Here is a 24,689-nt window from a genome sequence, read left to right as displayed (position 1 = left end):
CGCGCTCCGGCTCGGCGGCCTCGGCGGGGTCCGGCTCGCGCCGCGGCCGCGGCTGCTGCCGGGGGGCGCGGCGGGCGCAGCAGAGCGGCGGGCGGCGGCGGCGGCGCGAGCGGCTCCCTCCAGTCCCCGCGCGGGCGGCGGCGGCAGCGTCGTCGAGCGGTGCAGACAAAGGAGGGGCGGAGGGAGGAGACGGAGGGTGTGGGAGAGGCGGCTTCACCGGCGCGGGCAGGCGGGCGGCGACGGCCGCGCTCCTCTCACTCCTCAGCAGCGGGGACCGAGAGAGGGAGCTGTGTCTGAGGAGACGCCAAAATCCCCCTTAGCGCTGCCCGCGGGAGGGGGAGGGGGCACAAGATGGCGGCGGCCGGGGGGGCGGGAGTTCAGTTCATGGATCCCGGCGGGCGGCGGAGGGGAGACCGGGCCGGCGGAGGCGGCGGCAGCAACGGGCGGGGGAGGGGGGGCTGATCCCGCGTCTCCCCTCAGCAGACAATACAAGCGCCTCGGAGCGAGTCCCCGAACCTGCCCTAGCCAAAATGGCGGCCGAGAAAGAGCGGAAGTGACGTAAGTATCTCATTAGCATAAGAGGACTCATTGTCCAGCTAACTAAGGGGGGCAGTGGGGGACAGTACCCTTCCCCCCCCATAGACAACTCTTACTCCCACCTGTGTTTGCTCCTAACTTTTTCTGAGGGAGGGTGGCATCAGCACCCCCACCCCCACCTAAGAGACATTATATAATCCCCACTCAGGGGGAGCTCTCGCGAGAACCAAGAGGATTTGCCATTGACCCACTAGGAGGCGCCGCGGATAATGGCCGCAGTGCGCCTCCCTGGCCCGTGTGCACGGCGGGCGCCTTCCTCTGGCCACAGCGCCGGCGGCGGAGGCACAAGCAGAGGGCCGCAGCACGCGCTGCACTCAGTCAGGTGGCCGCGCTGGGGATCCTTGCGCGGGCCCAGCTGGGCCTGGACTACATCTGGTGGGAGGGGGCGTGCGCGCAGCCCCGCGGCTCCACGTGCTGGGAAGCCCGCGCTCTCGGGCTGGGCAGCAGCCGGAAGGGCAGACACACCTGGCCGGTCATGCCCGACACCTCCTGCTTTAAATGAGGTGTGAGGGCCTCGTGCTTCACACACCCACTTGAGATGAGACCCAACCCCATGGATGCTTGACCCCTTGCGGGTGAGGTGCGCTATTCAGTGGACAGGCCTGCGTTTTACAGAAGGCCGGCTGTTGCCCTGGGACTGGACATTCTTCCGAATCAGTGATGGACTCTTCTCTTTGGCCTGAAGAAAACAAGTGGGATCCCTAGCGTTTGAGGCCACTGGGCTGGTGAAGCCCAAGGATGTGAAATGATGTTGCCAGTGGGCCTCCACAAGATCCTTAAAAACCAGACTGTAGTCCCAAGCCTTTTAGTGCCCCCACAATTTGCACAGCATAGGACACAACGTGGGCCTTTGTAAATTTAGGTCAACCCCAACCAACACATTGTGTTCTCAACATTCTTGAATCCACCTTTTATAGTTGAGTGCATATGAGTGTCTATCACTGGCTAGACATACTTAAAAGTAATAAATGTCAATTGTGAAGGATTAACCAAACCTGTTAAGATGTGTTCTGTACATCTTACACTTATCTTTTGCTGTTTCTCTAAATTTCATGTTAAAATAGTTTCAAACCATACGTAACATCCACAAAGAATCTGACTTTACTGAAAACAGAACAAATTGTGGTTACATATAGCTCAATGTCTAAGGCTTCAGTTAGCAGGTTTAACAAGCTGTTTCATCCAACACAGTATTCCGTTAATTTCTGAAATTGTGATAAACTATATCTTTAAAAGCCAAATCAGTATTTCAAGGGAAAACAGCTGAAAAAAGTTGTAAAAAGGAGGAGGGGACCCAAAACATTCAATTTAGAGAAAGATGAAGAAGCTAATTCCATGTTGCAGAAGACAGGCAAGAACTAATATGAAATAAGCAAAATAATTTTAAATTTAGTTTTCCTTAGATATACTTAGATTTCATACAGAGATAATACCAATACAAAGGGAGAACATCTGGATTTCATCCTTGGCCCCATTTACAAAGTAAAAAGGGATGCTGGATTCACATGTAAATGTTTAAAAAGATTTTACAGTGTTTAAGTCACCAGATTTACTACAAAAATCTATCTAAATAGTCCAGATTCTTTTCTAAATAACTTCCAAATGGTGAAAGTTTTCACTGCTCAAATAATTTACTGTAAATAATGATAGTGTTGTAATGATTGTGGGAATAAGAACCAAAAGACTAAACAAAGGCAAAAGGTACCTACCCTACTGAGGTCTGAGAAGACAGTATTTTATAGTGGGCTCTCTGAGGTGGTTATTTAATCTCTGCTCCACAGAGTTGACAATGAAAATTTAACTTTGGGCTCAGACGAGAAAGAATCTAAACACTCAAAAAAAATTATTTTACATCAGTGGTAATAAATTTTCTAGTTGTTAGTAGTGATGAGAGAAGTCACTTCCCCAAGGAAGAGGGGTCCATGGTGGGCCAGCTGTTCAGCTCTGCATAAAAGGGAAACAGAACAGTAGAGGCCCTTATTGGAATGTGTCCTATGGATTCAACTATGGGAATCGGTAATGTTCAGAACGACACCAAAGGTTTTATACTCTGGTATTCATTTCTGGTAGGATCTGTTAGAAATGCAAATGGAAAAATCAGACTTGAAGTTTCTTCAGCAGCCAAATTAAGCCAGGAAAATGCAGTAGTAGGAATACTGTTCACTGAATCTGCTTATTAAATGACTTAGAGACGCCCCTTCCTTTTACTTGCTAAGGAAAGTCAATTTGATCTTAAGCTTATTTGCTCAAAGTATGCCTTACTCAAAATTTTAAAAGACACTGCGTGATCTAAAAGCTATGCTATACTTGGAAATTAATCTTTTTTGCAATACCCACTTAAGGTGGGTAAATAGAATATTTCTGAGGGCTTTACTGAACATTTCAACTGGCAGAACAGTTTTCTCAACAGAAGAGCTACAGGGGATTTAGTCACGTTACTAAAGATGTATGCTTTGTTAAGGGTCCTGAAATAACATGAAAAATATTTTGAGGAAAAAAACATAGTTGTTTAAAAATTACTACAGCTGGGAATTCCCTGGTGGTCCGGTGGTTAGGACTCGGCGCTTTTACTGCCGGGGGCCCCGGTTCAACCCTAGTTGGGGAACTAGGATCCCACAAGCTGCACAGCACAGCCAAAAAAAAACCCAAAAAGGTGGGGGGGGCCAGAGGTGTGTATTTCTTTTTTAGTTCATATAGAAACAGCCATGTATCATATGTGTATTTCATGAATATAATTAGCACTCCTCTTACTTCTGACATGTATTAGGTATGAATCCAGAGCTATGAATACAGTTTTTGTTTGTTTGGTTGGTTTTTTTTGCGGTATGCGGGCCTCTCACTGTTGTGGCCTCTCCCGTTGCGGAGCACAGGCTCCGGACACGCAGGCTCAGCAGCCATGGCTCACGGGCCTAGCCGCTCCGCGGCACGTGGGATCTTCCCGGACCAGGGCACGAACCCGTGTCCCCTAGCATCGACAGGCGGACTCTCAACCACTGCGCCACCAGGGAAGCCCCTGAATACAGTTTTTATAAAGAATATTTCAAAATCTTCCCCATGTAAGAAATCCTGCATTTGCATACGCTAATGAAAGCATTTTTATGCAAAAATTTCATATACATTTATTTATAGGTCTTAGTACAGCAAAATGTAAACGAAAATTGAGAACGCTGCTCATTTTTCTAATTTGACATATAAAATGGAGTTTCTCAGGAAAAAAGATTTGCATGAAATTTACCTTACCTTATGATTTATGTTCTAAGAGTACATTTTATAAAAATCAGCAACCAGGCTTCTTTTATGTTTAAATTGAACATGATTAAGTATAAATGAATAACCTTCTTTTATGTAGTAGCAAAGAGGGTCAATAGTCCTTTCAAGAAAGAGACTATTTCATTTCCTCCCAACTTGGATTCACCATAAACACGATCCACAAATGATATTGGAACCTAGTTAAAAAAATATATGTTAAGTGAGTCTTCAAAAATATTAGAAAGGAAGCATAGCAGGCATACAACAATTACTCATACAACAGAAACAAGATTAGTCCGCTGATAGCAAGTCCTTCAAGGTAAATCCGAATTATGGGATTCTTACAGCAACTGTGTGCACCTCCAAGTCTTCAAAATTAAACATGCATTTTACTATCTAAAAATAGGTCATCCAGCCAAAGCTACAAGTGTTTTGAAAAGCATTGATCCTGAATATTAAGTTGGTTTACTCAAGCTTCCAAGAAAAATTATATGCCCGAAGTAAAATGGCCTTTCACCTAATTTTTTTCAGTAGTCCATCAAATTTAGCTGTCACTGTTTTAGCACTAAGTTAACAATCTTATAACTTCCACAACAGTAGTAACATTCTAGTTAGCTATTTTCTTGCTCTGAATAAGAATATTATTGTTAAACAAGGAGAGTGTTCCCTAAGAACTTACTAGCCGGCTGGAAATATTACAAATCCCCTCTGCTCCCCCAATTCTTGCCCTTTTCATTTACTCATAGGCAACGGGCAAAAGGGATTCACCACTCATTTTTAAGTAGGGTGGCTGATGGCTGAGACAAGGGGAAAAGCAGCAGACTCATCCCATAATGCTGAGTGGTCAGAAGAAAGGGAAAGGAGAAAGAAGATACCGGTAACTTTTATTTATTTAAAAGGGAATGCTGCCTTCTGTTATGCTTTAAATCTTGGTAAGTCAAATATATTAATTTTAAAGAAATGTGAATTTTCACCCTTTTGCATGGACACCTGGAAGCCTTCCACATTTTTTTAGTAGTTTATGAAAATTAACCTTTTTATGATAAAGAGTATAACCCTATTGTTTCTTTATGAGGAGTATAACACTATTTACCATACCTCGCCAACAGTATAATTCAGCTGTCTCGCCCGAACAATCATCTCCATCTGGAAGACGTAGCCTTTAGAAACACATTTTTCTATTAATTTCTGTAAAACTTCTTTTCTGTATAACCTGTAAGAAATTAAAATGTATATGAACACCTGGATAAATATACATGCCTACATGTATCCTGACCTTACAAAAAGTTCACTGGTATTTATAAAACCTTAAACTTTCACCAGCCATTTGTATATAGAAAAGTTCTCACAGTTGATGATTATGATACATTTGTCCTGAACTGGAAAGGCCATAAAAATATTTGGTAAATAATTTGGGACGATTTTGAAAATGAATTCTTAGTATCTTTTAGAGAATTATCTTCCTATCACACTATCAGAAATTATAAAAATATGGTGATAAAGTGAATCATGTGGAGCAGAACCCCCCCATCGTTTGTAGTTTTTATTTTCTTAATTTATTTGTAAAGCTGAAAGGGGAGAAACGGTTTCAAATACTGGAACAACAGAGTTGACAGATGATGAAGCAACAATATAAACTAGGTAACAAGAAATAAGTAGTTAACAGACATTTCCTCATAAATGTCTATGAAGTTCCTATTTCCTGAGATCTAAATAAATTCCTGAGATAAACTAAGTCCCTCTAGGATGAGCTTGGTTAAGCTAGTTTAAGACAGGAAGTAGGGATCACAGGATGAGGCAATCCTGGTGGGAATCAGATATCAGCAACTGAGGTCACAGTTAGACACTTAAACTGGGCGAATGCACACCCTAACTTTAGATGGACTGCAGGCCAAAGGCAGAGCTCATCAGATTTACAAAGAAAGACAGGAGCTGGGAAGTCCTATGGGTGAACTCAGTCACGTTCTTCAGGAGCTCCCTATTTTCAGAGTCACTGAGGTTAAAAAACAAAAAAACCCCTGAGCCTCAGTGAGTAGAAAGGCAGCAATTTCTACCTCTTTCTTCTTGCTGTTTCTGTTTCTGAGAAAGCTAGGTGAGGCAGTAACTTCGTTCTTTTGGTAGTTAAAGCCACCTGGATCTATAATGCCAGAGGGCTTTATACCTGGAACTCACATATTTTCTCAGGCTTCCTTTCAGGTTACCCCACCTTTTGGTTTTTCAAGCTTTTAGGTGGCTATCAGGCTAAAGCACAGTACTTAGAGGAACCTGAGGGGGATTAGTGGTATGCACTCCTTTACCCACACAGTCTCCATCAGAACTCAAAAGAGTAAGTCTGGAATAAATGTGAAGAAAGGAGATTCTGATGGTAGTAATATTCATTCAATAACAAATGTTTATTGAGGAACCTACTGTGTTTCAGGCACCTTTTCATGTTTTGGGATTTTAGCAGTAGAAACTAAAGATATATGTCAAATGATGTTAAGTAGGGGAGGGAGGTCTGGGATTATGGGAAGAACTGTGATGGTGGGATAATGGAATAACGTTTCAGCAGTACCTTTAAAACTAGGATTAGGCTACGAATTCTTTCCCTGTAAGAGTCACTTTATTCCCGTAAGAGTCACTTTGTAAGATTTATTTCTCTTCATTGCCACCCCTGCCTCCTCCACCACAATATCTTTTTTTAATTACAATCTTTTTTTTTCCTCTGGAAATCAGAGATCTTTATAACACATTATTCATTTGCCTCGAAGTGTAGAACTGAAGAGATGTATTTATGGGGTCCCTATCTATCTTTTATACACCAAATTGTGCTTTCAAAATAATTTACATTTTAATTCTAGAGAGGTTTCATTTTCATTATCTGACCTCTAATTTGCGATGGCTCCTCTCTTCACTTTTGACTCTGTCTTACTATCTCTGAACTGCTATCCAACAGACTTGCAGCTGCACTAGTGGTACTAGTTAACCTTCAACAACCAGCTCCTAAATTTGTGTGTTTGTGTGTTCTAATGAAGTATGGAAGAATCAACATTATTTAATGGATAGAAGCAAATGCCAAGTAATAGAAAGTATTAACCAATGCATGGGTCTCAGCCTTAAAGCAGATGAACAGAAATTTTATAGTTTCAGAGATAATACACACACCCCCAGAAACAAACAAAAATAAAAAACCCCCAAGGACCTAGCAGGAGGCTTCGCTCCATTTAAACAAGAATTTTTTTTTAATAAAAAACATGGAGAATAAGGAAACTGAAAAAGCTCTATATAAATATTAAAGATTTTAAACTTTTCTGTGGACAATGCTATAAGCTGCAGAAAATTACTGGAAGAGGCACTGTTTTTGAAGCCCATCTCAGTAATATCCTGAATGAGCAGTCCATGGTCACCTCAGGCCCCTCAAGGGCTGAGCAGCGATACTACTGTTAACAAGCACACGAACCTGTCATCCATACTCTTTAAAAAGTACAATATTTTCCCTTAAGATGCTTACGCCTTTATTAGCAGCTTCTAACCAACTTCAGTCTGTCTTTTTTAGCGTTCCAGAACAAAAATGGGATAGAAACGAAAAGTATTTCTTTAAGTCATTATAAAGCAAGAAATTTAGGCAAGAAATTGTAAATAGTAGAATACACACAATCACAGGTTTTCACTGTACCTGAAACTTCCTGTTAAATCAGACGCTCCTGGTCTCAGCAAGATCTGAGTTATAAAATTGGCCCCACGGCTGCCAAATAAAAGATTTTCTTTATAAAGTACAATTTCTAAACAAAAGAAATACACCCAAGTGTAGAGTGCTAAAAATGCTACACTGACTTCATAAATGCAACACTATTTCACAAAAATGTTAATTCTATGGAACAAACAGAAATCAGTGAAAGGAGATCTGTTAGTTCTCATTTTTCAGAAAATAGGGATTTTTATTCTTGGAATGTGACATGTAGAGGCGACCATAAAACACTCATTCTTCCAAACTCTAGGTGAGAATGGTAATAGATTTTTTAACTCAACTCGCATATTTGCCAACAGTCATGATTTAGAATTACAAACATCTGTCAAGACAGCAAAAGTGATCTATCAGGGATCTGGAGTTTCTTTTTCAGATTCAGATCACCAAGTGATGGCAGTTTCCAACTGGGTAATAGGTCAGTTTGCATTAAAATGGCTTTTTAAAAAATTTTTTTAAAAAGGTGTGCAGGTGGGAGAAGGTTTTGGTTTTTGGCAATCTCTGGAAATTGACCAAAAGTTCCATTCTGAGACTTTCTTAGTCTGCTTGGGCTTCTATAACAAAATACCGTAGACTGGGTGGCTTAAACAACAGATATTCAATTCTCACAGTTCTGGAGGCTGAAAAGTGCAAGATCAAGGTGCTGTAGACTTGGTTCCTGGTGAGGATCCTGTTCCTAGCCTACACATGGTACCTTCTTGCTGTGTGCTCAAGTGGAGGGGGGCAGAGGGGCTGAGGGTGGGGGTAGGAGGAGAAAGGCCAAGCTTTCTTGGTTTCTTCTTGAAAGGGCACTAATCCCACCAAAAGTGCCCCACACTCAGGACCTCATCTAAACCTAATTACCTCCTCAAAACCCCACTTCCAAATACCAACATTCCCTGCATAAGGTACTTTAACACATGAATTCTAGCAGAAACATTCAGTCCATAACAATGACTTTAGGATCTGTGCTTCAAACACAACTAGGTATCAATCAACTATAATCTATTACTGACTAATAGCTATTATTAACATTTCAAAAAGATGTGAAGTACACTTGGAAAAAATGACTTTGGTACTGCAGCTATATTTTAGTGGGCTCAAATTATTTTAGAGTGTTCAGATTCAGAAAAAAGGTGTTTTTTTTTTTTTTGGCGGGGGTGTGGAGGGCAGCAGGGGAAGCAGCCTGGAGAAAACAGTTTCTCTGCAAAGCCAGGGTAACCATCAAGGGAATCCTTAGGAGTGTTTCTTTCTTTCTTCCTTCCTTCTCCTTCCCCCCTTCCTTCCTTCTTCTCCTTCCCCTCCCTCCCTTCCTCCCCCGACCCCCTCGTGCCCCACAGCACGTGGGATCTTAGTTCCCAGACCAGGGATTAAACCCAAGCCCCCTGCATTGGAAGTGCGGAGTCTTGACCACTAGACTGCCAGGGAAGTCCCAGGAGTGTCTATTTCATATAAATAACATGGTTAGGGATATAGTTGGCATAATGGCTAACAGAAACATTTTCCTTCAAATAGCTACAAAAAAATTCCAGGACATGGTTTACCCACCAAAATGGGTGTAATCAAAGGAATGTGAGTGTATATGTATTTATGTGTATGTGTGCGTGTCTGTATGTATATATTTGTACATCTATTTAAGATAATGCATTTTAAAATTGGGGTCTTTTAATTAAAATGCAGCAAGAGTCAGACAGACTTGGGTTCAATTCTGGTTCTGGACCATACAAATGAGACCTTGAGCAAGTGATACAGACTCTTTCTCAGGAGTTTATACTATAAAGTCAGTGCAGACATTAACAACTAATGACAGATACAACTCAATACAACTAAATGATCCAACTAAACGTTGTAAATTGTCTCTGACTGGGACTCCCTGATTTTAAATAGTAGCTTTAATGAACAATTCAGAGAGGCCTGAGAGATCACTGATTTGTTGCTCTCAACCTTGGCTGCACAACAGAATCATCTGGGAGCCTGTGAAAAATACTGATGCTCTTGCACCACCTCTGGAGATCCACTCAAATGGTCTGCAGTATGTGTGTGCACAAGAAAGGGAGGACAAACAGGGAGCAGTTGTGTATAATTTTCCCCCTACATGACTTCAGTGCTCAGGAGGATTGAAAACCACTGAGTCATCCGACCCCTTCATTTCACTGAAGACTGAGGCTCTTACATGTTTGAAATACTTGCCCAAGGTTTAACAGTTAAGAGGCAAAAGTGACATTAACCTAACAGAACCTTCAATAGGAATGAAGTGGGTGATAAAAAATACTATAAGAATTTATATAAAGTTATGTTGTTACACAAAAAGCAATAAGCTATATAGATCCTTTAGAGATAGAAACACATCTTCCCAACAACCTAGGTGCCATAGATTAAATATGGTCAAAAATTCTTTGTGGGTCTTCCCATCAAGAGGTGGATTCTATTTCCCCACCCCTTGATTATGGGCTTGCTTTGACCAAAAATTAATTTGGTGTTAGCCCCAGAGCTTAGGACTCAAGAGTCCTTGCAGCTGCAGCCTTGGTACTTTTGGGTGCTGCCCTTAGGATGCCATGTAAAGAAGCTGATCTAGCTTCCCAGGTAAGCGGCCACATGCAGGAGAACTGAGATGGCCCAGCCAACAACCAGTACCAACTGCCAAGCATATGAATAAGGCCATCTTGGAGCCTCCAGCTGAAGGAAACTGCATGAGTGAGCCCAGGTGAAGTCAGCAGAGGAACCAGTAGCCAAACCACGGAATTGTGAGAAACAATAAATTGTTGCTGTAAGTCACTCAGTTTTGGGATGGTTTGTTACACTGTAATAGAAAACTGAAAGTTTGTTTTATTTCCATCTTATCATGAGGAAAGTAAGCCTAGAAAAGGTAAAATATGCAAGGGGACACAAGTAATTAAAAGACACAATCAGGACTTTAACCCAGGTCTGCCTCCAAAGCCTCACTACTTTATGCTGCTTAGTAAAAGCTGAAATCATGAAGTGTCTTAAATTATTGAAAAATATATATGGAAAAAATTACATATTTAGTCCAAAAATATAGATGAATAGTTCACTTAAATCAAAGCTGAAGGTCCAGCAGAACAAACTGTGCTGAATTAGACCATTTCTACGAAAGGTTCAAAGGTTTATGCAAATTTTTCCCAAGTGAAAACCATCCAAAATACAATACTCTAACACAGGAAAAACTGTGGGTAAGAAGCTATCTGGGAATACTTTCTGGAAGTTACAATCTGATCCCACAAACTCCAAGGCAGCATGGTAATTTAATCCAAATACCTGTTAAAAACGTATTTCTAGTAGTTACACTAAAAACAAAATAGAGAAATCATGAGCACATACATATATACCTGATTATTTTCCTTTTCAAATCCCAGCCATATACACCTCCATTTCCTTTGTAGCGAGTTCCAGAGACAATGTCAAAATTACCCTCCTTTTGCTTCCTGCAGAAAAAAATAAATTAGCTGGCAATTAGAAAAAGCTGTTGAGCTTTCAACAGAATTGCTAAAGCAAAGCTTATGAGTATTTTTAATTCTAACAGATATCACCAGAAATTACTTTCCAAAAAGGCTGTAGTAACTCATACTTCCTCCAGCAATATCCATGTTCATCTTCTATCATCTTATTGGTGCTGGATGTATTGTTCTATATGTCTTTAATTTTGAAAAACTAATAGTAACACACGGTTATTTTAATTGCATTTCCCTGACTACATCCCAGGGTGAATATCTTCTCTTAGGTTTATTAGCCATTTGGACTTCTTCTACACATGGCCTGCTTGTATCTTTCACCCATTTTCTACTCCACTGGTTCTACTGCCTTATCAGGTCAAAGGAGCTTTTGTGTATTGGTGATCTAAGCAGAGAAGGTATTTCTGAGGTGACTTTTATGCAGAGATCAAACAAGGAGGAGTTGGCCATTAAGGAGCAGTGAAAGAGCACTTCAGGCAAGGGGGAGGGGCATAAGATGAGTTCAGAATGCAAGGCAGGGGCCACATCACGAGTGGTTTGAGGGGCAAGTAAAGGAGTGTGGATTTCCCCCCATGTGCTCACAGGACTCCTGGCAGTGTTCTGAACAGGTGAGCGGCCTGATCTGACTGTTTTTGTGTATTTAGCTTACATTCAGAACAGCTTCCAAATTCTTACTCTGAGAGGTGTCATGGTCTCTTGGGTTTTCTAAAAATATAGTTACATTACCTGCAAATAAATGTAATTTTGTATCCTTTACCAATATATACTAAACTCTTATGTTACAACATTACTTAAAATCTCCATGTTTAATGATAGGTGGTACGCCTATAATCATTGATGAGTTTATTGGAAATGACTCAACATTTTACCATTTAATAAGACCTTTGTGGGGAAATTCCTTGGTGGTCCAGTGCTTAGGACTCTGCTGAGGGCCTGGACTAAAACCCTGGTCGGGAAACTAAGATCCTGCAAGCCACGCAGTGTGGCCAAAAAAAACCAAAAACAAAAACAAAAAGTAAGACCTTTGTGTTAGGACCAGGTTGTCTTCAGTATGTTTTCCTTCAGTATGGTTTCCTTCTATTTCTACATTAAAATTTTAATTAGCAATGGCTAGTGAATTTTACCAAATACGCTTTACCATCTATAGACTTAATCACGCTTCTTTTCTTTTCTTTTTAAAAAATATTTATTTATTTATTTGGCTGTGCCAGGTCCTAGTTGCAGCACACAGGCTCCTTAGTTGCGGCCAGCAGGCTCCTTAGTTGTGGCATGCAAACGCTAAGTTGCAGCATGCATGTGGGATCTAGTTCCCTGACCAGGGATCCAACCTGGGCCCCCTGTATTGGGAGTGTGGGGTCTTAGCCACTGGACCACCAGGGAAGTCCCCAGTCATGCTGCTTTCTTTGTTAATGTGATAAATGAATTTTTTTGACCGATTCCTGATTTTGGCATTCCTGGAATAAACCCCAGGTATTCATAGTGTTCTACTCTTACGATGCAGGGCTTAATTCCATTTAACAGGGAAGCTGCTTTTCATATTTTTCTGTAGTCTGTAAGAATTAGGTAACAAAGGAATTATCTGTTGATTACTCCTCTCAGGGCTCCTAAAAGATATCATTTAGTCACAGAACTAAATATTTACATGTCTCAAAGCTATACCTTGGTTTCATTTTTGATAGCAAACTTAAAATAGCATGAGTATTTTTAATGAATGAAAAATGAAAATAAGTACAAAATCAATATAAGGTAAATGATTTGAATAATTCTTTCAAATATTAGAAATACCTACCTAATGAATTCAGGAATAAATTTTGGCTGAAATTTAGAAAGAATAAAGAGTAGGTCAGTAAAACAGGCTAAGACTATCATAAATAGCCTCTAAAGAAATATAGCACTCACATGGTGTGAGAGATCAGCATCCATGATGACTACGTAGTTTCCTGTGGCATGTTTCACCCCATGAATATACGCAGTTCCTAAAAATGAAAATATTTATATCCATTAAAGGAAATCACCAGAAATGCTCAGGTATATATCTGAACAGGGAAGAAATTGCTAAGCACCTCTGAAAAGCATACATTAGTCCTCTAACATCCTATTTGTTATTCTCCATCAAAAACATCTCTCGGGCTTCCCTGGTGGCGCAGTGGTTGAGAATCTGCCTGCTAATGCAGGGGACACGGGTTCGAGCCCTGGTCTGGGAAGATCCCACATGCCGCGGAGCAACTAAGCCCGTGAGCCACAACTACTGAGACTGTGTGTCTGGAGCCTGTGCTCCGCAACAAGAGAGGCCGCGATAGTGAAAGGCCCGCGCACCGCGATGAAGAGTGGCCCCCGCTTGCCACAACTAGAGAAAGCCCTCGCACAGAAATGAAGACCCAACACAACCAAAAATAAATAAATAAATAAATAAATAAAAGGGCCAAGCATTTGAAGCCCTTAAAAAAAACAAAATTCTCAATTTCATTCTTTCGTCTCCGATTTCACTTTAGTCCCAGGCACCATCTTCTGATGCGTGGATCCCTACCTAACCAGTCTCTCTGCTTCTGCTCAGCCTATCACCCCTGTCCCACAAAAGCTACGCAGTGAGTGTATTCTACACTGGAAGCCTGGTACACTAGAGCCCTGTATCTGGGGCCAAAGGTGCAACTAGCAATTACTTAGCCACCCTCATGCTTAAATATTCCTCGGGGACTTGGCAGGTAAGGGTGACTGGTCAGGAACAGGATGTGGGAATTCCTGCATTCTCTAGCCCCAAATCACTACAGTATCTTATTAGAAAGGCAGAACTCTTCTGACTTCTTTTGTTAAGAAGTGATTATCCAGGGACTTCCCTGGTGGCACAGTGGTTAAGACTCCACGCTCCCAACACATGGGGCCCAGGTACGATTCCTGGTCAGGGAACTAGATACCACACGCATGCCGCAACGAAGGAGCCTGCAAACCGCAACTAAGGAGCTGGTGAGCCACAACTAAGGAGCCCACCTGCTGCAACTAAGAGCCAACCAGATTAATTAATTAATTAATTTTTAAAAAACATGACTACCCACAGCTTTTTGGATTTCCACTGACGGGTTAGTAATTCTTGGTGGCTTTCATGGCAGTTTCAAAATTATTTCAATCCCAAAGAACCTTCTGGATTCAGATATTCAGAACATTTGATCATGCCATGAAACTGAGGGTCTTCAGGACAGCAGATACTCAATTTTCAAGAACTGTGCTTCCTCCATGCTCCCCCAATTTTTCAGTAAAATTATACCACTTTTCAACATAAAGCAGCTGTGACCAACAATAGAAATAAAGGCATTCAAGATTTTCATCTTAGAATGACTGACCTCATCTGAGCTTTTCTATAACCCCTTACATTTTAAAGCTGGAAAAGCTTCCTTTTAAAAAAATAAACACCTTTTAAAAACTTGTAACTTCAAGAACTGTTCAAAAGACTTACAGCTAAGGCAGTGTGCTGGTCTAAATGTTTGCCCTTAGATCCCTTCTCTGTTCTTTGCAGGGTACTATATTTGTTTTCTTGTCAACTGGTTTCCAAGCAGCTTTGGGAGGCACAGGAAGAAGGAAGATCTCAAGGAGAAGGGGAAAAGTCCAACTGTCCTCCCCTTTACTCTGCCTCCCAGCATGGACCAGATTCCATCCATGGCTCCCACTTCTGCCAAGCATCCCTGACTCCACCATTCTAGCTCCTCTGGGCAGCCCGGGTTCCCCGCTCTAAAAACACCATCTCCTCCATTGTTGCTCCAGCCCAGGAGCGGTAGTGAGCTCCAGCTGCTACTAATCTCTGAGTAGCCCCACTGTTCCATTTGGCTTCTCAGCAATTCCTTCACCTGTGTAACCAGATTCTCTGTATTAAATTCCCTATATTGAAAGAATTACAGTGGTTTCTGTTTTCCTAAGTGGGCTTTGCCTCATACAGGCAATTCAAGTTAAACCATCTGAATATCATTAAGATCATTAAAAACCATCACAGGAGGTGACTGTATTTTGGCCCTGTTCCAAACTGGGGAAATACACACTGGATAATCTTACCAAGGCAAGGAGCAGGCATGAGGGGTGAGAGGTTCTACTTACCTAGTCCCAACTTTTGCTCCCGTGGTCTTAGAAGCTGTAAGAATAAGAAATGGCATTTTAACACAAATAATCGAAAATCTGACTAATAAAAACTCTTTTTTAATAAGTGCTCACTCATTTTAACAGAAATACAGCTGCATTTATTAGACCTTAAAGCAGAATATGCTTAACATTTTTTGCCAAAGTAAAAAAAGCATTTAGTAACAAATCAAATAATTTAATAGCTTTCAAGGAAAAGTAACATTCTTTCACCCAAACCCCACAGACCAAATCTTAAACTCCGCCCCCTGCCGCACCCCAGAGCTATCCACCAAAAAAACATTTTTTTATGTCTATTACTTGATTTATCATTTTAAGCAATATCTATTGATTCCTTCCTAGGAAAACTGAGTATTTAACTCACTTATTCTATACCTTTTTGGAATATTTGATAGCCATGCTTGTTTTCTCAATTCCCTTTGTGATTTTAAATGTTGATACTCCATCCACTTATCTTGACTCTGTGCTTGGATGACCTCATCTTATTCTCTATTGGTCCAATGACATGATTTCAGGTTATATTCCTAAGATTAAATTCTTTCTCTTTACAGTTTGTCAATTAGTCTTTCTACACTTCTTGCTTCATATATAAACACTGACTTAGTTGTTATTTCCTTTTCTCTCTAAATTTCTGGAAAAGTAGAATGCCAAGGTTTTAGTGCTAAGTTTCTGAGGTAGGGGGCTCAAGTAGACTAACTACTGAGCATTTCTTATCCTCCTCCCTCCCCCGCCCCCCGGCACTTGCCAGTGGGTAAGCAGGTTGCCTCAGACTGCAATCTCCAAAGTATTTCCAGTTTAATTTAAACAGGATAGATTTTCTCTTTTTTTAAAAAACTACACGCAAGCTGCTATAGGTCTAGGGGAGGAACAAAGATGATAAAATACATTCCTACCCCATGAGTGTTTATATAGAGGAGAACTAGACATTCAATCAATCATCTATAATAATTACTATTCACTGAACAAAATCAAACCAGACATGTCAGGTTTTACTTGATTTTGTGCTTGACTGTTACTGACAAAATACTGACCTCATCTGGTATTTGCCCTGAAAAAGCAAATCCTTTAAAGTTCATCTTAGATTTTCTATAACCGTGTGTTTTAGCTAAAAATCTTTTTTTCAAACAAAGGATAATTTTGTTATTTATAATTTTCAGAACGTTCAAAAGTTTATATAAAATACAAACCACGTTACATAGATAGGGTACCATGGAGCAGTTAAAAGAATGAGGTAGGGTGTGGAGAAAAGGGAACACTCTTGCACTGCTGGTGGGAATGTGAATTGGTTCAGCCACTATGAGAACAGTATGGAGGTTCCTTAAAAAACTACAAATAGAACTACCATATGACCCAGCAATCCCACTACTGGGCATATACCCTGAGAAAACCAAAATTCAAAAAGAGTCATGTACCAAAATGTTCATTGCAGCTCTATTTACAATAGCCCGGAGATGGAAACAACCTAAGTGCCCGTCATCGGATGAATGGATAAAGAAGATGTGGCACATATATACAATGGAATATTACTCGGCCATAAAAAGAAACGAAATTGAGCTATTTGTAATGAGGTGGATAGACCTAGAGTCTGTCATACAGAGTGAAGTAAGTCAGAAAGAAAAAGACAAATACCGTATGCTAACACATATATATGGAATTTAAGAAAAAAATGTCATGAAGAACCTAGGGGTAAAGCAGGAATAAAGACGCAGACCTCTTAGAGAACGGACTTGAGGTTATGGGGAGGGGGAAGGGTGAGCTGTGACAGGGCGAGAGAGAGTCATGGGCATATACACACTAACAAACGCAGTAAGGTAGATAGCTAGTGGGAAGCAGCCGCATGGCACAGGGATATTGGCTTGGTGCTTTGTGACAGCCTGGAGGGGTGGGATGGGGAGGGTGGGAGGGAGGGAGACGCAACAGGGAAGACATATGGGAACATATGTTTATGTATGACTGATTCACTTTGTTATAAAGCAGAAACTAACACACCATTGTAAAGCAATTATACCCCAATAAAGATGTTAAAAAAAAAAAAAAAAAAAAGAATGAGGTAATCTGGTGACAAAAGATGACCAAGGTATAATTAAAGAGTAACAGAGGGCTTCCCTGGTGGCGCAGTGGTTGAGAGTCCGCCTGCCGATGCAGGTGACGCGGGTTCGTGCCCCGGTCCGGGAAGATCCCACATGCCGCGGAGCAGCTAGGCCCGTGAGCCATGGCCGCTGAGCCTGAGCGTCCAGAGCCTGTGCTCCGCAACGGGAGAGGCCACAACAGTGAGAGGCCCGCGTACCGCAAAAAAAAAACAAAAACAAAAGAGTAACAGAATGATACAGGAAGACTGCATTTCTGTTCAAAAACAAAAACACACATATAAAACCACATTACCTGATTCTATAGATGTAGACACACACACATGTGCACAAAAAGATCTGGGGTAACATATACCAAAATGTGGACCGGGGTCTCCCCTGGAGAAGGGACTGGGATGCAGATCAAGAAATGCTCATCAGAGGCCAATTCAGTTTTACTGGTAATATTTACATTTGACAAGAATATACTTGTTGGGCTTCCCTGGTGGCACAGTGGTTGAGGGTCCGCCTGCCGATGTGGGGGACGCGGGTTTGTGCCCCAGTCCGGGAGGATCCCACATGCCACGGAGCGGCTGGGCCCGTGAGCCATGGCCGCTGAGCCTGTGCGTCCAGAGCCTGTGCTCCGCAACGGGAGAGGCCACAACAGTGAGAGGCCCACGTACCACAAAAAAAAAAAAAAAAAAAAAAAAAAGAATATACTTGTTTACTTCTTATGTAATAAAAAGTTCAAATTGTTTCATCTCCTGTGCTTTACTTTCAGACTGCTAATTCCACCCCTCTCCTTTTTTTCCCTCCTCACATCAGTATGATTGCTTTTTCTTACACGAGGCAGGATGGCTTAGTAGATGACTATGGAACCCCCCCTGCTAATTTGCTGTGTGACCCCGGGGCAGTAATGGGCACACAGAGCTCACCTCACTCAGCCGTCATCAGAAGAAGCTGTGAATTCACAGGAAGTGTGTGTAAGGGTACAGGGCACATACCCTGAAGAATGCTTACCACAACTGCTTAGAAAATACCATACAACACTATGATTTGTTTGACAAAAAAACTTACTTTGTAAAAATCTTTATCGTAGAAAATCTTGGTGACACTTCAGAAAACGATATCAATTTCCACTAGGATCAACACCATTTGAGTGGATCTGTTTTACTGTACTCTCGAAAACGGGTTGGGAGAAAGAATAAAAATAAATCTGCAGCTAAGAAAAGGCTAATCATACTCTATTTTGCAATTCTTATCAGTGAGGCTCATATTTTTTTCACTTTTGACCATCTGTAGTTCCTTTTTTTTTTTTGCATCGGCAGGCGGACTCTCAACCACTGCACCACCAGGGAAGCCCTGTAGTTCTTGTTTTTATGAACATTTATTTCTGTACATTTGATTAGGATACTGATGTCTTTGTCAGAGAAAATATGTTGGTATTTGGGGATGAACCAAATATTTTTAAGTAGTCAAATCTCTCAATCCTATAGTTATGCTTGACATTTAGAAAGTAATGAATGTGTGTTACACTTCATTATCAAAACAATTTTTAAGAATACTAAACTATAAATAATGACAAAATATAGATGAGTCTATCTGATCTCAAGTTGGGGGATGAAACAAGCCATGTACATCAAACATAATAGAAGCCCTCCAAATCTCATATCTCCCTGTCCTGTGATCACTGTTAACAGTTCAGAATATGTGCCTCCAATTCTTCTATGGTCCCACTCCTGCCATTTATTAATTACCTATGTACCCTTGGAAAGTCACTTAACCTCTAGTCTGTTTCCTCACCTCAAGAGTTAAATTTTTTTTTCCTTAGCTTTTTTTCTAAAATATTCATTTCAGCCAGTTTGAAAGGCTAACAAAGCATCTGTGAATATTTTATCTGAGGTATTGTAAGGTGGTTCCTAATTTTTCCCCCAACTAAATATATATATGTCACCTAAAAAGCAAGCAAGTGCCCTCCCTGGCATAGCTTGTCATTGGCGCGTGCGCACGTGCACACACGTAATATTCTAGTTTAAATGACCTAAAAGTGATAAAATAATGAATGAATAGGGAATTTCCCTGGTACCACACGGAAATCATGATAGTAAATGCTATTTTTTCCTCATTATTTTAAATTTTGTTGGATTGATGGGAAAAGTGGAACCCTTTGAAGACCATGTTGTTTTAGAATTTGAGATCAATTCATCAGGCATTCCTTAAGATCAATCAATCACACCTCAAGGCTGAGGTTCTTTGACAAAAGTATTCAAAACACTGTTAGGTTGATGTTCCCAGATTAAATGGAAGTGCATAATGAAAGTATTCTATACATTATGTGAATCAGTAGCCCTGGCCCAGAACTTAATAAAAACTGAGGAACTGTTGGCCAAAAATATGAACCTAGCATTATCGGAAGTCACTGCTAGAAGGATGAAAATCTCAGTTTTTATCTCCTCTGTACACTTGTACATCTGGAGACATTCAGAGAGGACTGAGGTGTGCTAGTTCTGTGAATTGCTCGTCTGTGAGATGGAAAGAACCTCTAGTACAGGATAGATTTACCGTGTATGTAAGAGTAACACATTTCTTTAAATGCTTCTCACCAACTAAGATCTCCTCCAACTGCATAGAAATTATTTCAGTATTGGGACTAATCAAGAATATCTGGACCCAGAGCCTATTCTTTTTTTTTTTAATTTTATTTACGTATGTATGTATGTATGTATTTATGGCTATGTTGGGTCTTCGTTTCTGTGCGAGGGCTTTCTCTAGTTGCAGCAAGTGGGGGCCACTCTTCATCGCAGTGCATGGGCCTCTCACTATCGCGGCCTCTCTTGTTGCGGAGCACAGGCTCCAGACGAGCAGTCTCAGTAATTGTGGCTCATGGGCCTAGTTGCTCCGCGGCATGTGGGATCTTCCCAGAGGAGGGCTCGAACCTGTGTCCCCTGCATTGGCAGGCAGATTCTCAACCACTGCGCCACCAGGGAAGCCCAAGCCTATTCTTTATGATGCTTAATTGCCATTTCTTGAAATGCAAATATCAATAAAGGTTCTCCAAGAGACTTCTTCGTTCCTTTTTATGGCTGAGTAATATTCCATTGTATATATATGTACCACATCTTCTTTATCCATTCCTCTGTTGATTGACATTTAGGTTGCTTCCAGGTCCTGGCTATTCCAAGAGACTTCTTTATTCCTATACCAATCGTTCTCTGTTGGGAAGAGGGACAATTCTGCCCACAAAGGGAGGGACACTCGATGTTATCCAGAGGTATTTTTGGTTGCCACACTGAGGAGGGGGGCTGCTGCTGCATCTCGTGGGTAGAGTCCAGGGATGATCCTAACATCCTACAACATACACGACAGTCCCTCACAGCAAAGACCTATCAGGTCCCAAGGTCAGTAGTGCTGAGATTGAGAAATTCTGGTCTATACAAATTACAAAATACCGAAAGCCTAGAATGTGTTTTCTAATTAAACCTGGATTTAATGTATGCTTTTGGCCCAAGAATTAGCTGAAGTGATCTCACAAGTATGCTCCAACGTTTATAAAGCCAAAATACTGATCAAAAATAAAAATTACAAAGCTATTACAAAATGAACTCTACATCTGCCTAAGTTACTCCTGTAGAAGAACAACAGGCTTTAAGGCACAGTGGGAATATCTAAAGTTTAAGACTCAGAAAGTCAATCCAAATACTTCCACAAGACTGTTCTACAGATAAAAATAAAAATGCCAAGTTCCCTGAAAAATCATGTTTCACATGAAAACAATCAGTCACCTTTCCCAGCTACAAGCTAGCTGTAGGCAGGATTCTCTACTGACAGTATGAGAATACCTAGAGAAAGGGAGTGCTAAAGAACAAGACACATTACTAACTGCAACCTAGCTCTACCAATATTCCTTCTCATTTCAGTATCATGCTTTAATTCTGCCCTTCAAGGAAACTGATCTGCAGAGTCAGACATAAAAACAGAGTTCATCCAAAGGCTCACTATCTTGCTGTAAACCTACCACTGACTCAACATATCAAAGACATGTAAAATCTCAAGCACAATGAAAATGCATCTAAACCCCAAGTGTGTAAGTTGCTCTTTAACTTTTTCAGTTTCTAGACAGACTGAATTTAAGCACTGTTCATCCATCATCTTTCCCCAATATAAACATAACTGATATGATAGAAAAATGACTTACAATTTTGTCTGACCCATAGATCTTCTCCAACTGTTCAGCAACATCCCTTGTTCCATCTGGGCTTCCATCATCTATGATTATAATTTCATAGTTGAAGCCACTAAAATAAAAAAAATTAAATTTTTTTAAATTTAAACTACTGCTTGGAGACAGTAGTCTCAAATGAAAAAATGATTTTAAAATCACTAATTCCTCCCCAGTATAAGCGGAAATTTATTGCCATGTTAAGCACCAAGGAAAACTTTAATTATCAAATGACATAAATGTCAAATATTTACTATGTCACCTCCCAACTACGTACGTTGCTGGAAAATGCTATACAGTCCTGATATGTTAAAATTCTCACAGAAAACATACTCCTTCGTTAAAAAGATTATAGTGATCATATATTATATACGATAGGATATCATATAAAATTTTATACCTACTTGGGAAATGGAATTGTGGAACTTTAATATCAAGTCTTAGTTACATAAAATATTTCAAAAATATATTTAAAGATATCAAGTCAGCTGAGTAGCTCTGGGTGATTATTCTTTTTAATTTAATCCATGAATAGATAAATCTAATTTAATTTCACCCTTAAAATATCCACTTGAGAATGGTGACAGTCTTTTACATCACTATTTCAAACAGTTATACCCATTATCCCACACTATCAAAACAAACAAACAAAAAAACCCAACACCCCCCAAAAACCAAAAGAGCATAGAATGACAAAAGATGTCAGTGCTTCAAAATTAACATCTTTTCGTTGTTCCCATTAACTTCATGTGACAGTTTTTATTCTAAAAACAAGCCAGCACAATACTTGGATGTACCTGTGATCACCATGATATCTCTCCCCACCTCCCTTTAAAGAAAACATTCTTTTTGTTAACTTTATTGGGAAACTTAAGGGGAAAGAAAAGGAGATACAGACAAACCCCCGAAACCCAACATTCTGCTTCCTCTGGTCCTGCTTGAAGAAACAAATGCGAGGAAATCAACCAGAAAACACATTCTATTGTTAAAAGCTTTAAAAAGTCGGCCCCAGCAAACTTGGAAGAAAGCAAAACACATCCTAACTTCTAAGAGTACATAAGATGACTTCAGTTTCCAACAGTGCATTAAATTTGGCTCGTAAAGCCAAAAAAAGTTAAGATGCTGGACTTCTCTGGTGGTCCACTGGTTAGGACTTTGCCTTCCAGTGCAGGGGGTGCAGGTTCCATTCCTGGTCAGGGAGCTAGGATCCCACATGCCTCGTGGCCAAAAAAACCAAAACATGAAACAGAAGCAATATTGTAACACATTCAATAAACACTTAAAAAAAAAGTTAAAATGTTAATTCTAGTTGTTGTTCTGAAAGAGATATACTTCATAAACAAATGGAGTCATTCATAAGCAAAATTACTGCCCTCTCCACTTCAAAGCACCCACACCACCTGAGGGTGAGGTAGTTAAAGGAAACAAGCTGAGCACACTGTAGATTACCTGACTGCCATCTGAAAAGAAAATAGATGTTTCCGTCAATAAACTTCATTTTGATTAAAAAAAATCCACCCAGAAACTACTGAAAGATAAACTGCACTACATAAAAAAATTAAAGAATAGAGCAAAAAATATTGTATAATCAGAAGACAAGCTTCAACAAGATCAGCTACATGACAATTTCTCTCATCTGGAAAGAGCTTGAGAAATCAAAATATAACTTAAAGAAAAAAGGGTTAAAAGCTACGGATAAAAAAACTTTGAAAAGCCGTGAATGTGAGGATAGTTATTTCATTCAAAGAATTATAATCAAAACAGCAGTATCTTTCACCAATTAACATTTCCAACAATGTAGGTTTAATAAAACTGGCTGGTTGGTGGGGCAACAGGCCCTCTCTGATGAATGTTGGAGAGTCCTAAGCCGGTACTATCTTTTTTGAGAGCAATTTATCATTAAGTATCAATCTAAGCACATCTCTGTCGACTCAGCAATTACACCACAAAGACTTTATCCACGGTATACTAGTAAAAGTAAGAATGTGTAAGGAGCACTTCTTACATGTCAAGCACTTTTCTCAATGCTGTTAAATACGTTGTGCACAAAGTCCCTATTCTCATTTGTAAAGTTAAAGTCAAAAGAGAAAAACAGAAAAACTCTGGAAATAATCCGTGTTCATTGATATGACCCGGTTAGAAAAATTATAACACAGCCATATGATATTACCCAATTTTCACAATAATTTGCGAAGTTTGTATGTGCTGATATGGAAAGATCTTCAAAGATTTACACATGATCCCTTTGGTGCAACCGTAAAACAAGTTACTTCGTACTGATACCACGATTTTCTGAAGTTTAAAAAAAACTGTATAACTCTTTCAAATTCAACTCCAAAATCTCTGTTTCTAACAATCACATCAAACATCCACCAGCGAATCTGCCCTTCTGCCCTCTCCAGAAAGGATGTCCAGCCCAGCAGCAGCTCCCTAACCCACAGAGCCCAAACCTCATGCTTACATAAGCCCTCAGCACCCGGGCGGGAGTGAGCGGCCTCACTGAGAGTCCTGGCTCCTGCCGCAGATCCTAACCACCTAGATAGAGGGAGGAGTGAGGTCAGGCTTTCGGCCTCGCAGTAATTAAAAGGGTGGCTAGGGACTTCCCTGGCGGTCCGGTGGTTAAGATTCTGAGCTCCCAACGCAGGGAACGTGGGTTCGATCCCTGGTCCGGGAACTAAGATCCCACATGCTGCGGGCGCATGCCAAATATAAAATAAAACAATAAAAGCAAACAAGTAAAAGGGGGGCCAGCCCTTCTAAGAAAAAAGCGGGGTGAGGTATAAGGGAGTGTATAATAAAGGAGTGTGTCACAAAACCCGAGGGCAGAGATAAGAACCCGAGACATAGAAAGAACCCGGGAAGTATCCGCCTCCTTCCTCGTAGGGTGGCTTCCTCCCCAAGGCTTCCAGCGGGAGACAGAAGAGAAGCCAGGCAGGGGGCCGCCTCTCGCAGCCAACTGCCGACACCCAGGCCGGGAAAGCCAGCTCATCTCACTCCTCTAGGAGGGCGGCCGGGCGCGCTACCTCTCGGAGAAGCTCTTCACCAGCAGCCACACAATGAGCGGTAGGTTCTCGCGCTCGTTGTAGGTGGGCAAAAGCACCGAATACTTGTCTTGTCGCGGGGTGCGCGGCTCTGACTCCCGCGGAGACCTAGTAGACGGTCCACTCGCTTCCCCGGAGGCCATGGCAGAGCTGCACCAGGCGCCGGAAGCGGAATGACGTCAACGCGGCGCGGGAAGAGGACGCGTCGGAACGTACCAAAGCCGG

The 24,689-nt window shown here is 41.1% G+C and overlaps 1 protein-coding gene and 1 long non-coding RNA gene across 2 annotated transcripts; one reads left to right on the top strand and one right to left on the bottom strand.

The window, feature by feature from the left end:
- Positions 1 to 413: 413 nt before the first annotated feature.
- Positions 414 to 1,586, top strand: LOC113609591 (uncharacterized). Its single transcript, XR_003428712.1, has 2 exons — positions 414 to 558; positions 1,213 to 1,586. It is a non-coding gene; the product is annotated as an uncharacterized LOC113609591 (long non-coding RNA).
- Positions 1,587 to 3,690: 2,104 nt separating this feature from the next.
- DPM1 (dolichyl-phosphate mannosyltransferase subunit 1, catalytic) lies at positions 3,691 to 24,675 on the bottom strand. The gene is made up of 9 exons (XM_027086993.1): positions 24,447 to 24,675; positions 21,400 to 21,499; positions 15,100 to 15,133; positions 12,919 to 12,995; positions 12,809 to 12,834; positions 10,897 to 10,992; positions 7,502 to 7,570; positions 4,945 to 5,059; positions 3,691 to 4,043 (listed from the first exon to the last, which is right to left on the bottom strand). Exons 1-9 carry the CDS (start codon positions 24,605 to 24,607, stop codon positions 3,939 to 3,941), a joined length of 783 nt encoding a protein of 260 aa, XP_026942794.1. The 5' UTR covers positions 24,608 to 24,675; the 3' UTR covers positions 3,691 to 3,938.
- Positions 24,676 to 24,689: the final 14 nt, after the last annotated feature.

This window comes from Aethalodelphis obliquidens, unplaced genomic scaffold (assembly GCF_003676395.1).
Source record: "Aethalodelphis obliquidens isolate GAN/ISIS:26980383/991018 unplaced genomic scaffold, ASM367639v1 scaffold57, whole genome shotgun sequence".
Taxonomy (NCBI): Eukaryota; Metazoa; Chordata; class Mammalia; order Artiodactyla; family Delphinidae; genus Aethalodelphis; species Aethalodelphis obliquidens.
The sequence above is the reverse complement of the archived record's forward strand: the minus strand, read 5'-3'. Positions and strand labels throughout refer to the sequence as shown.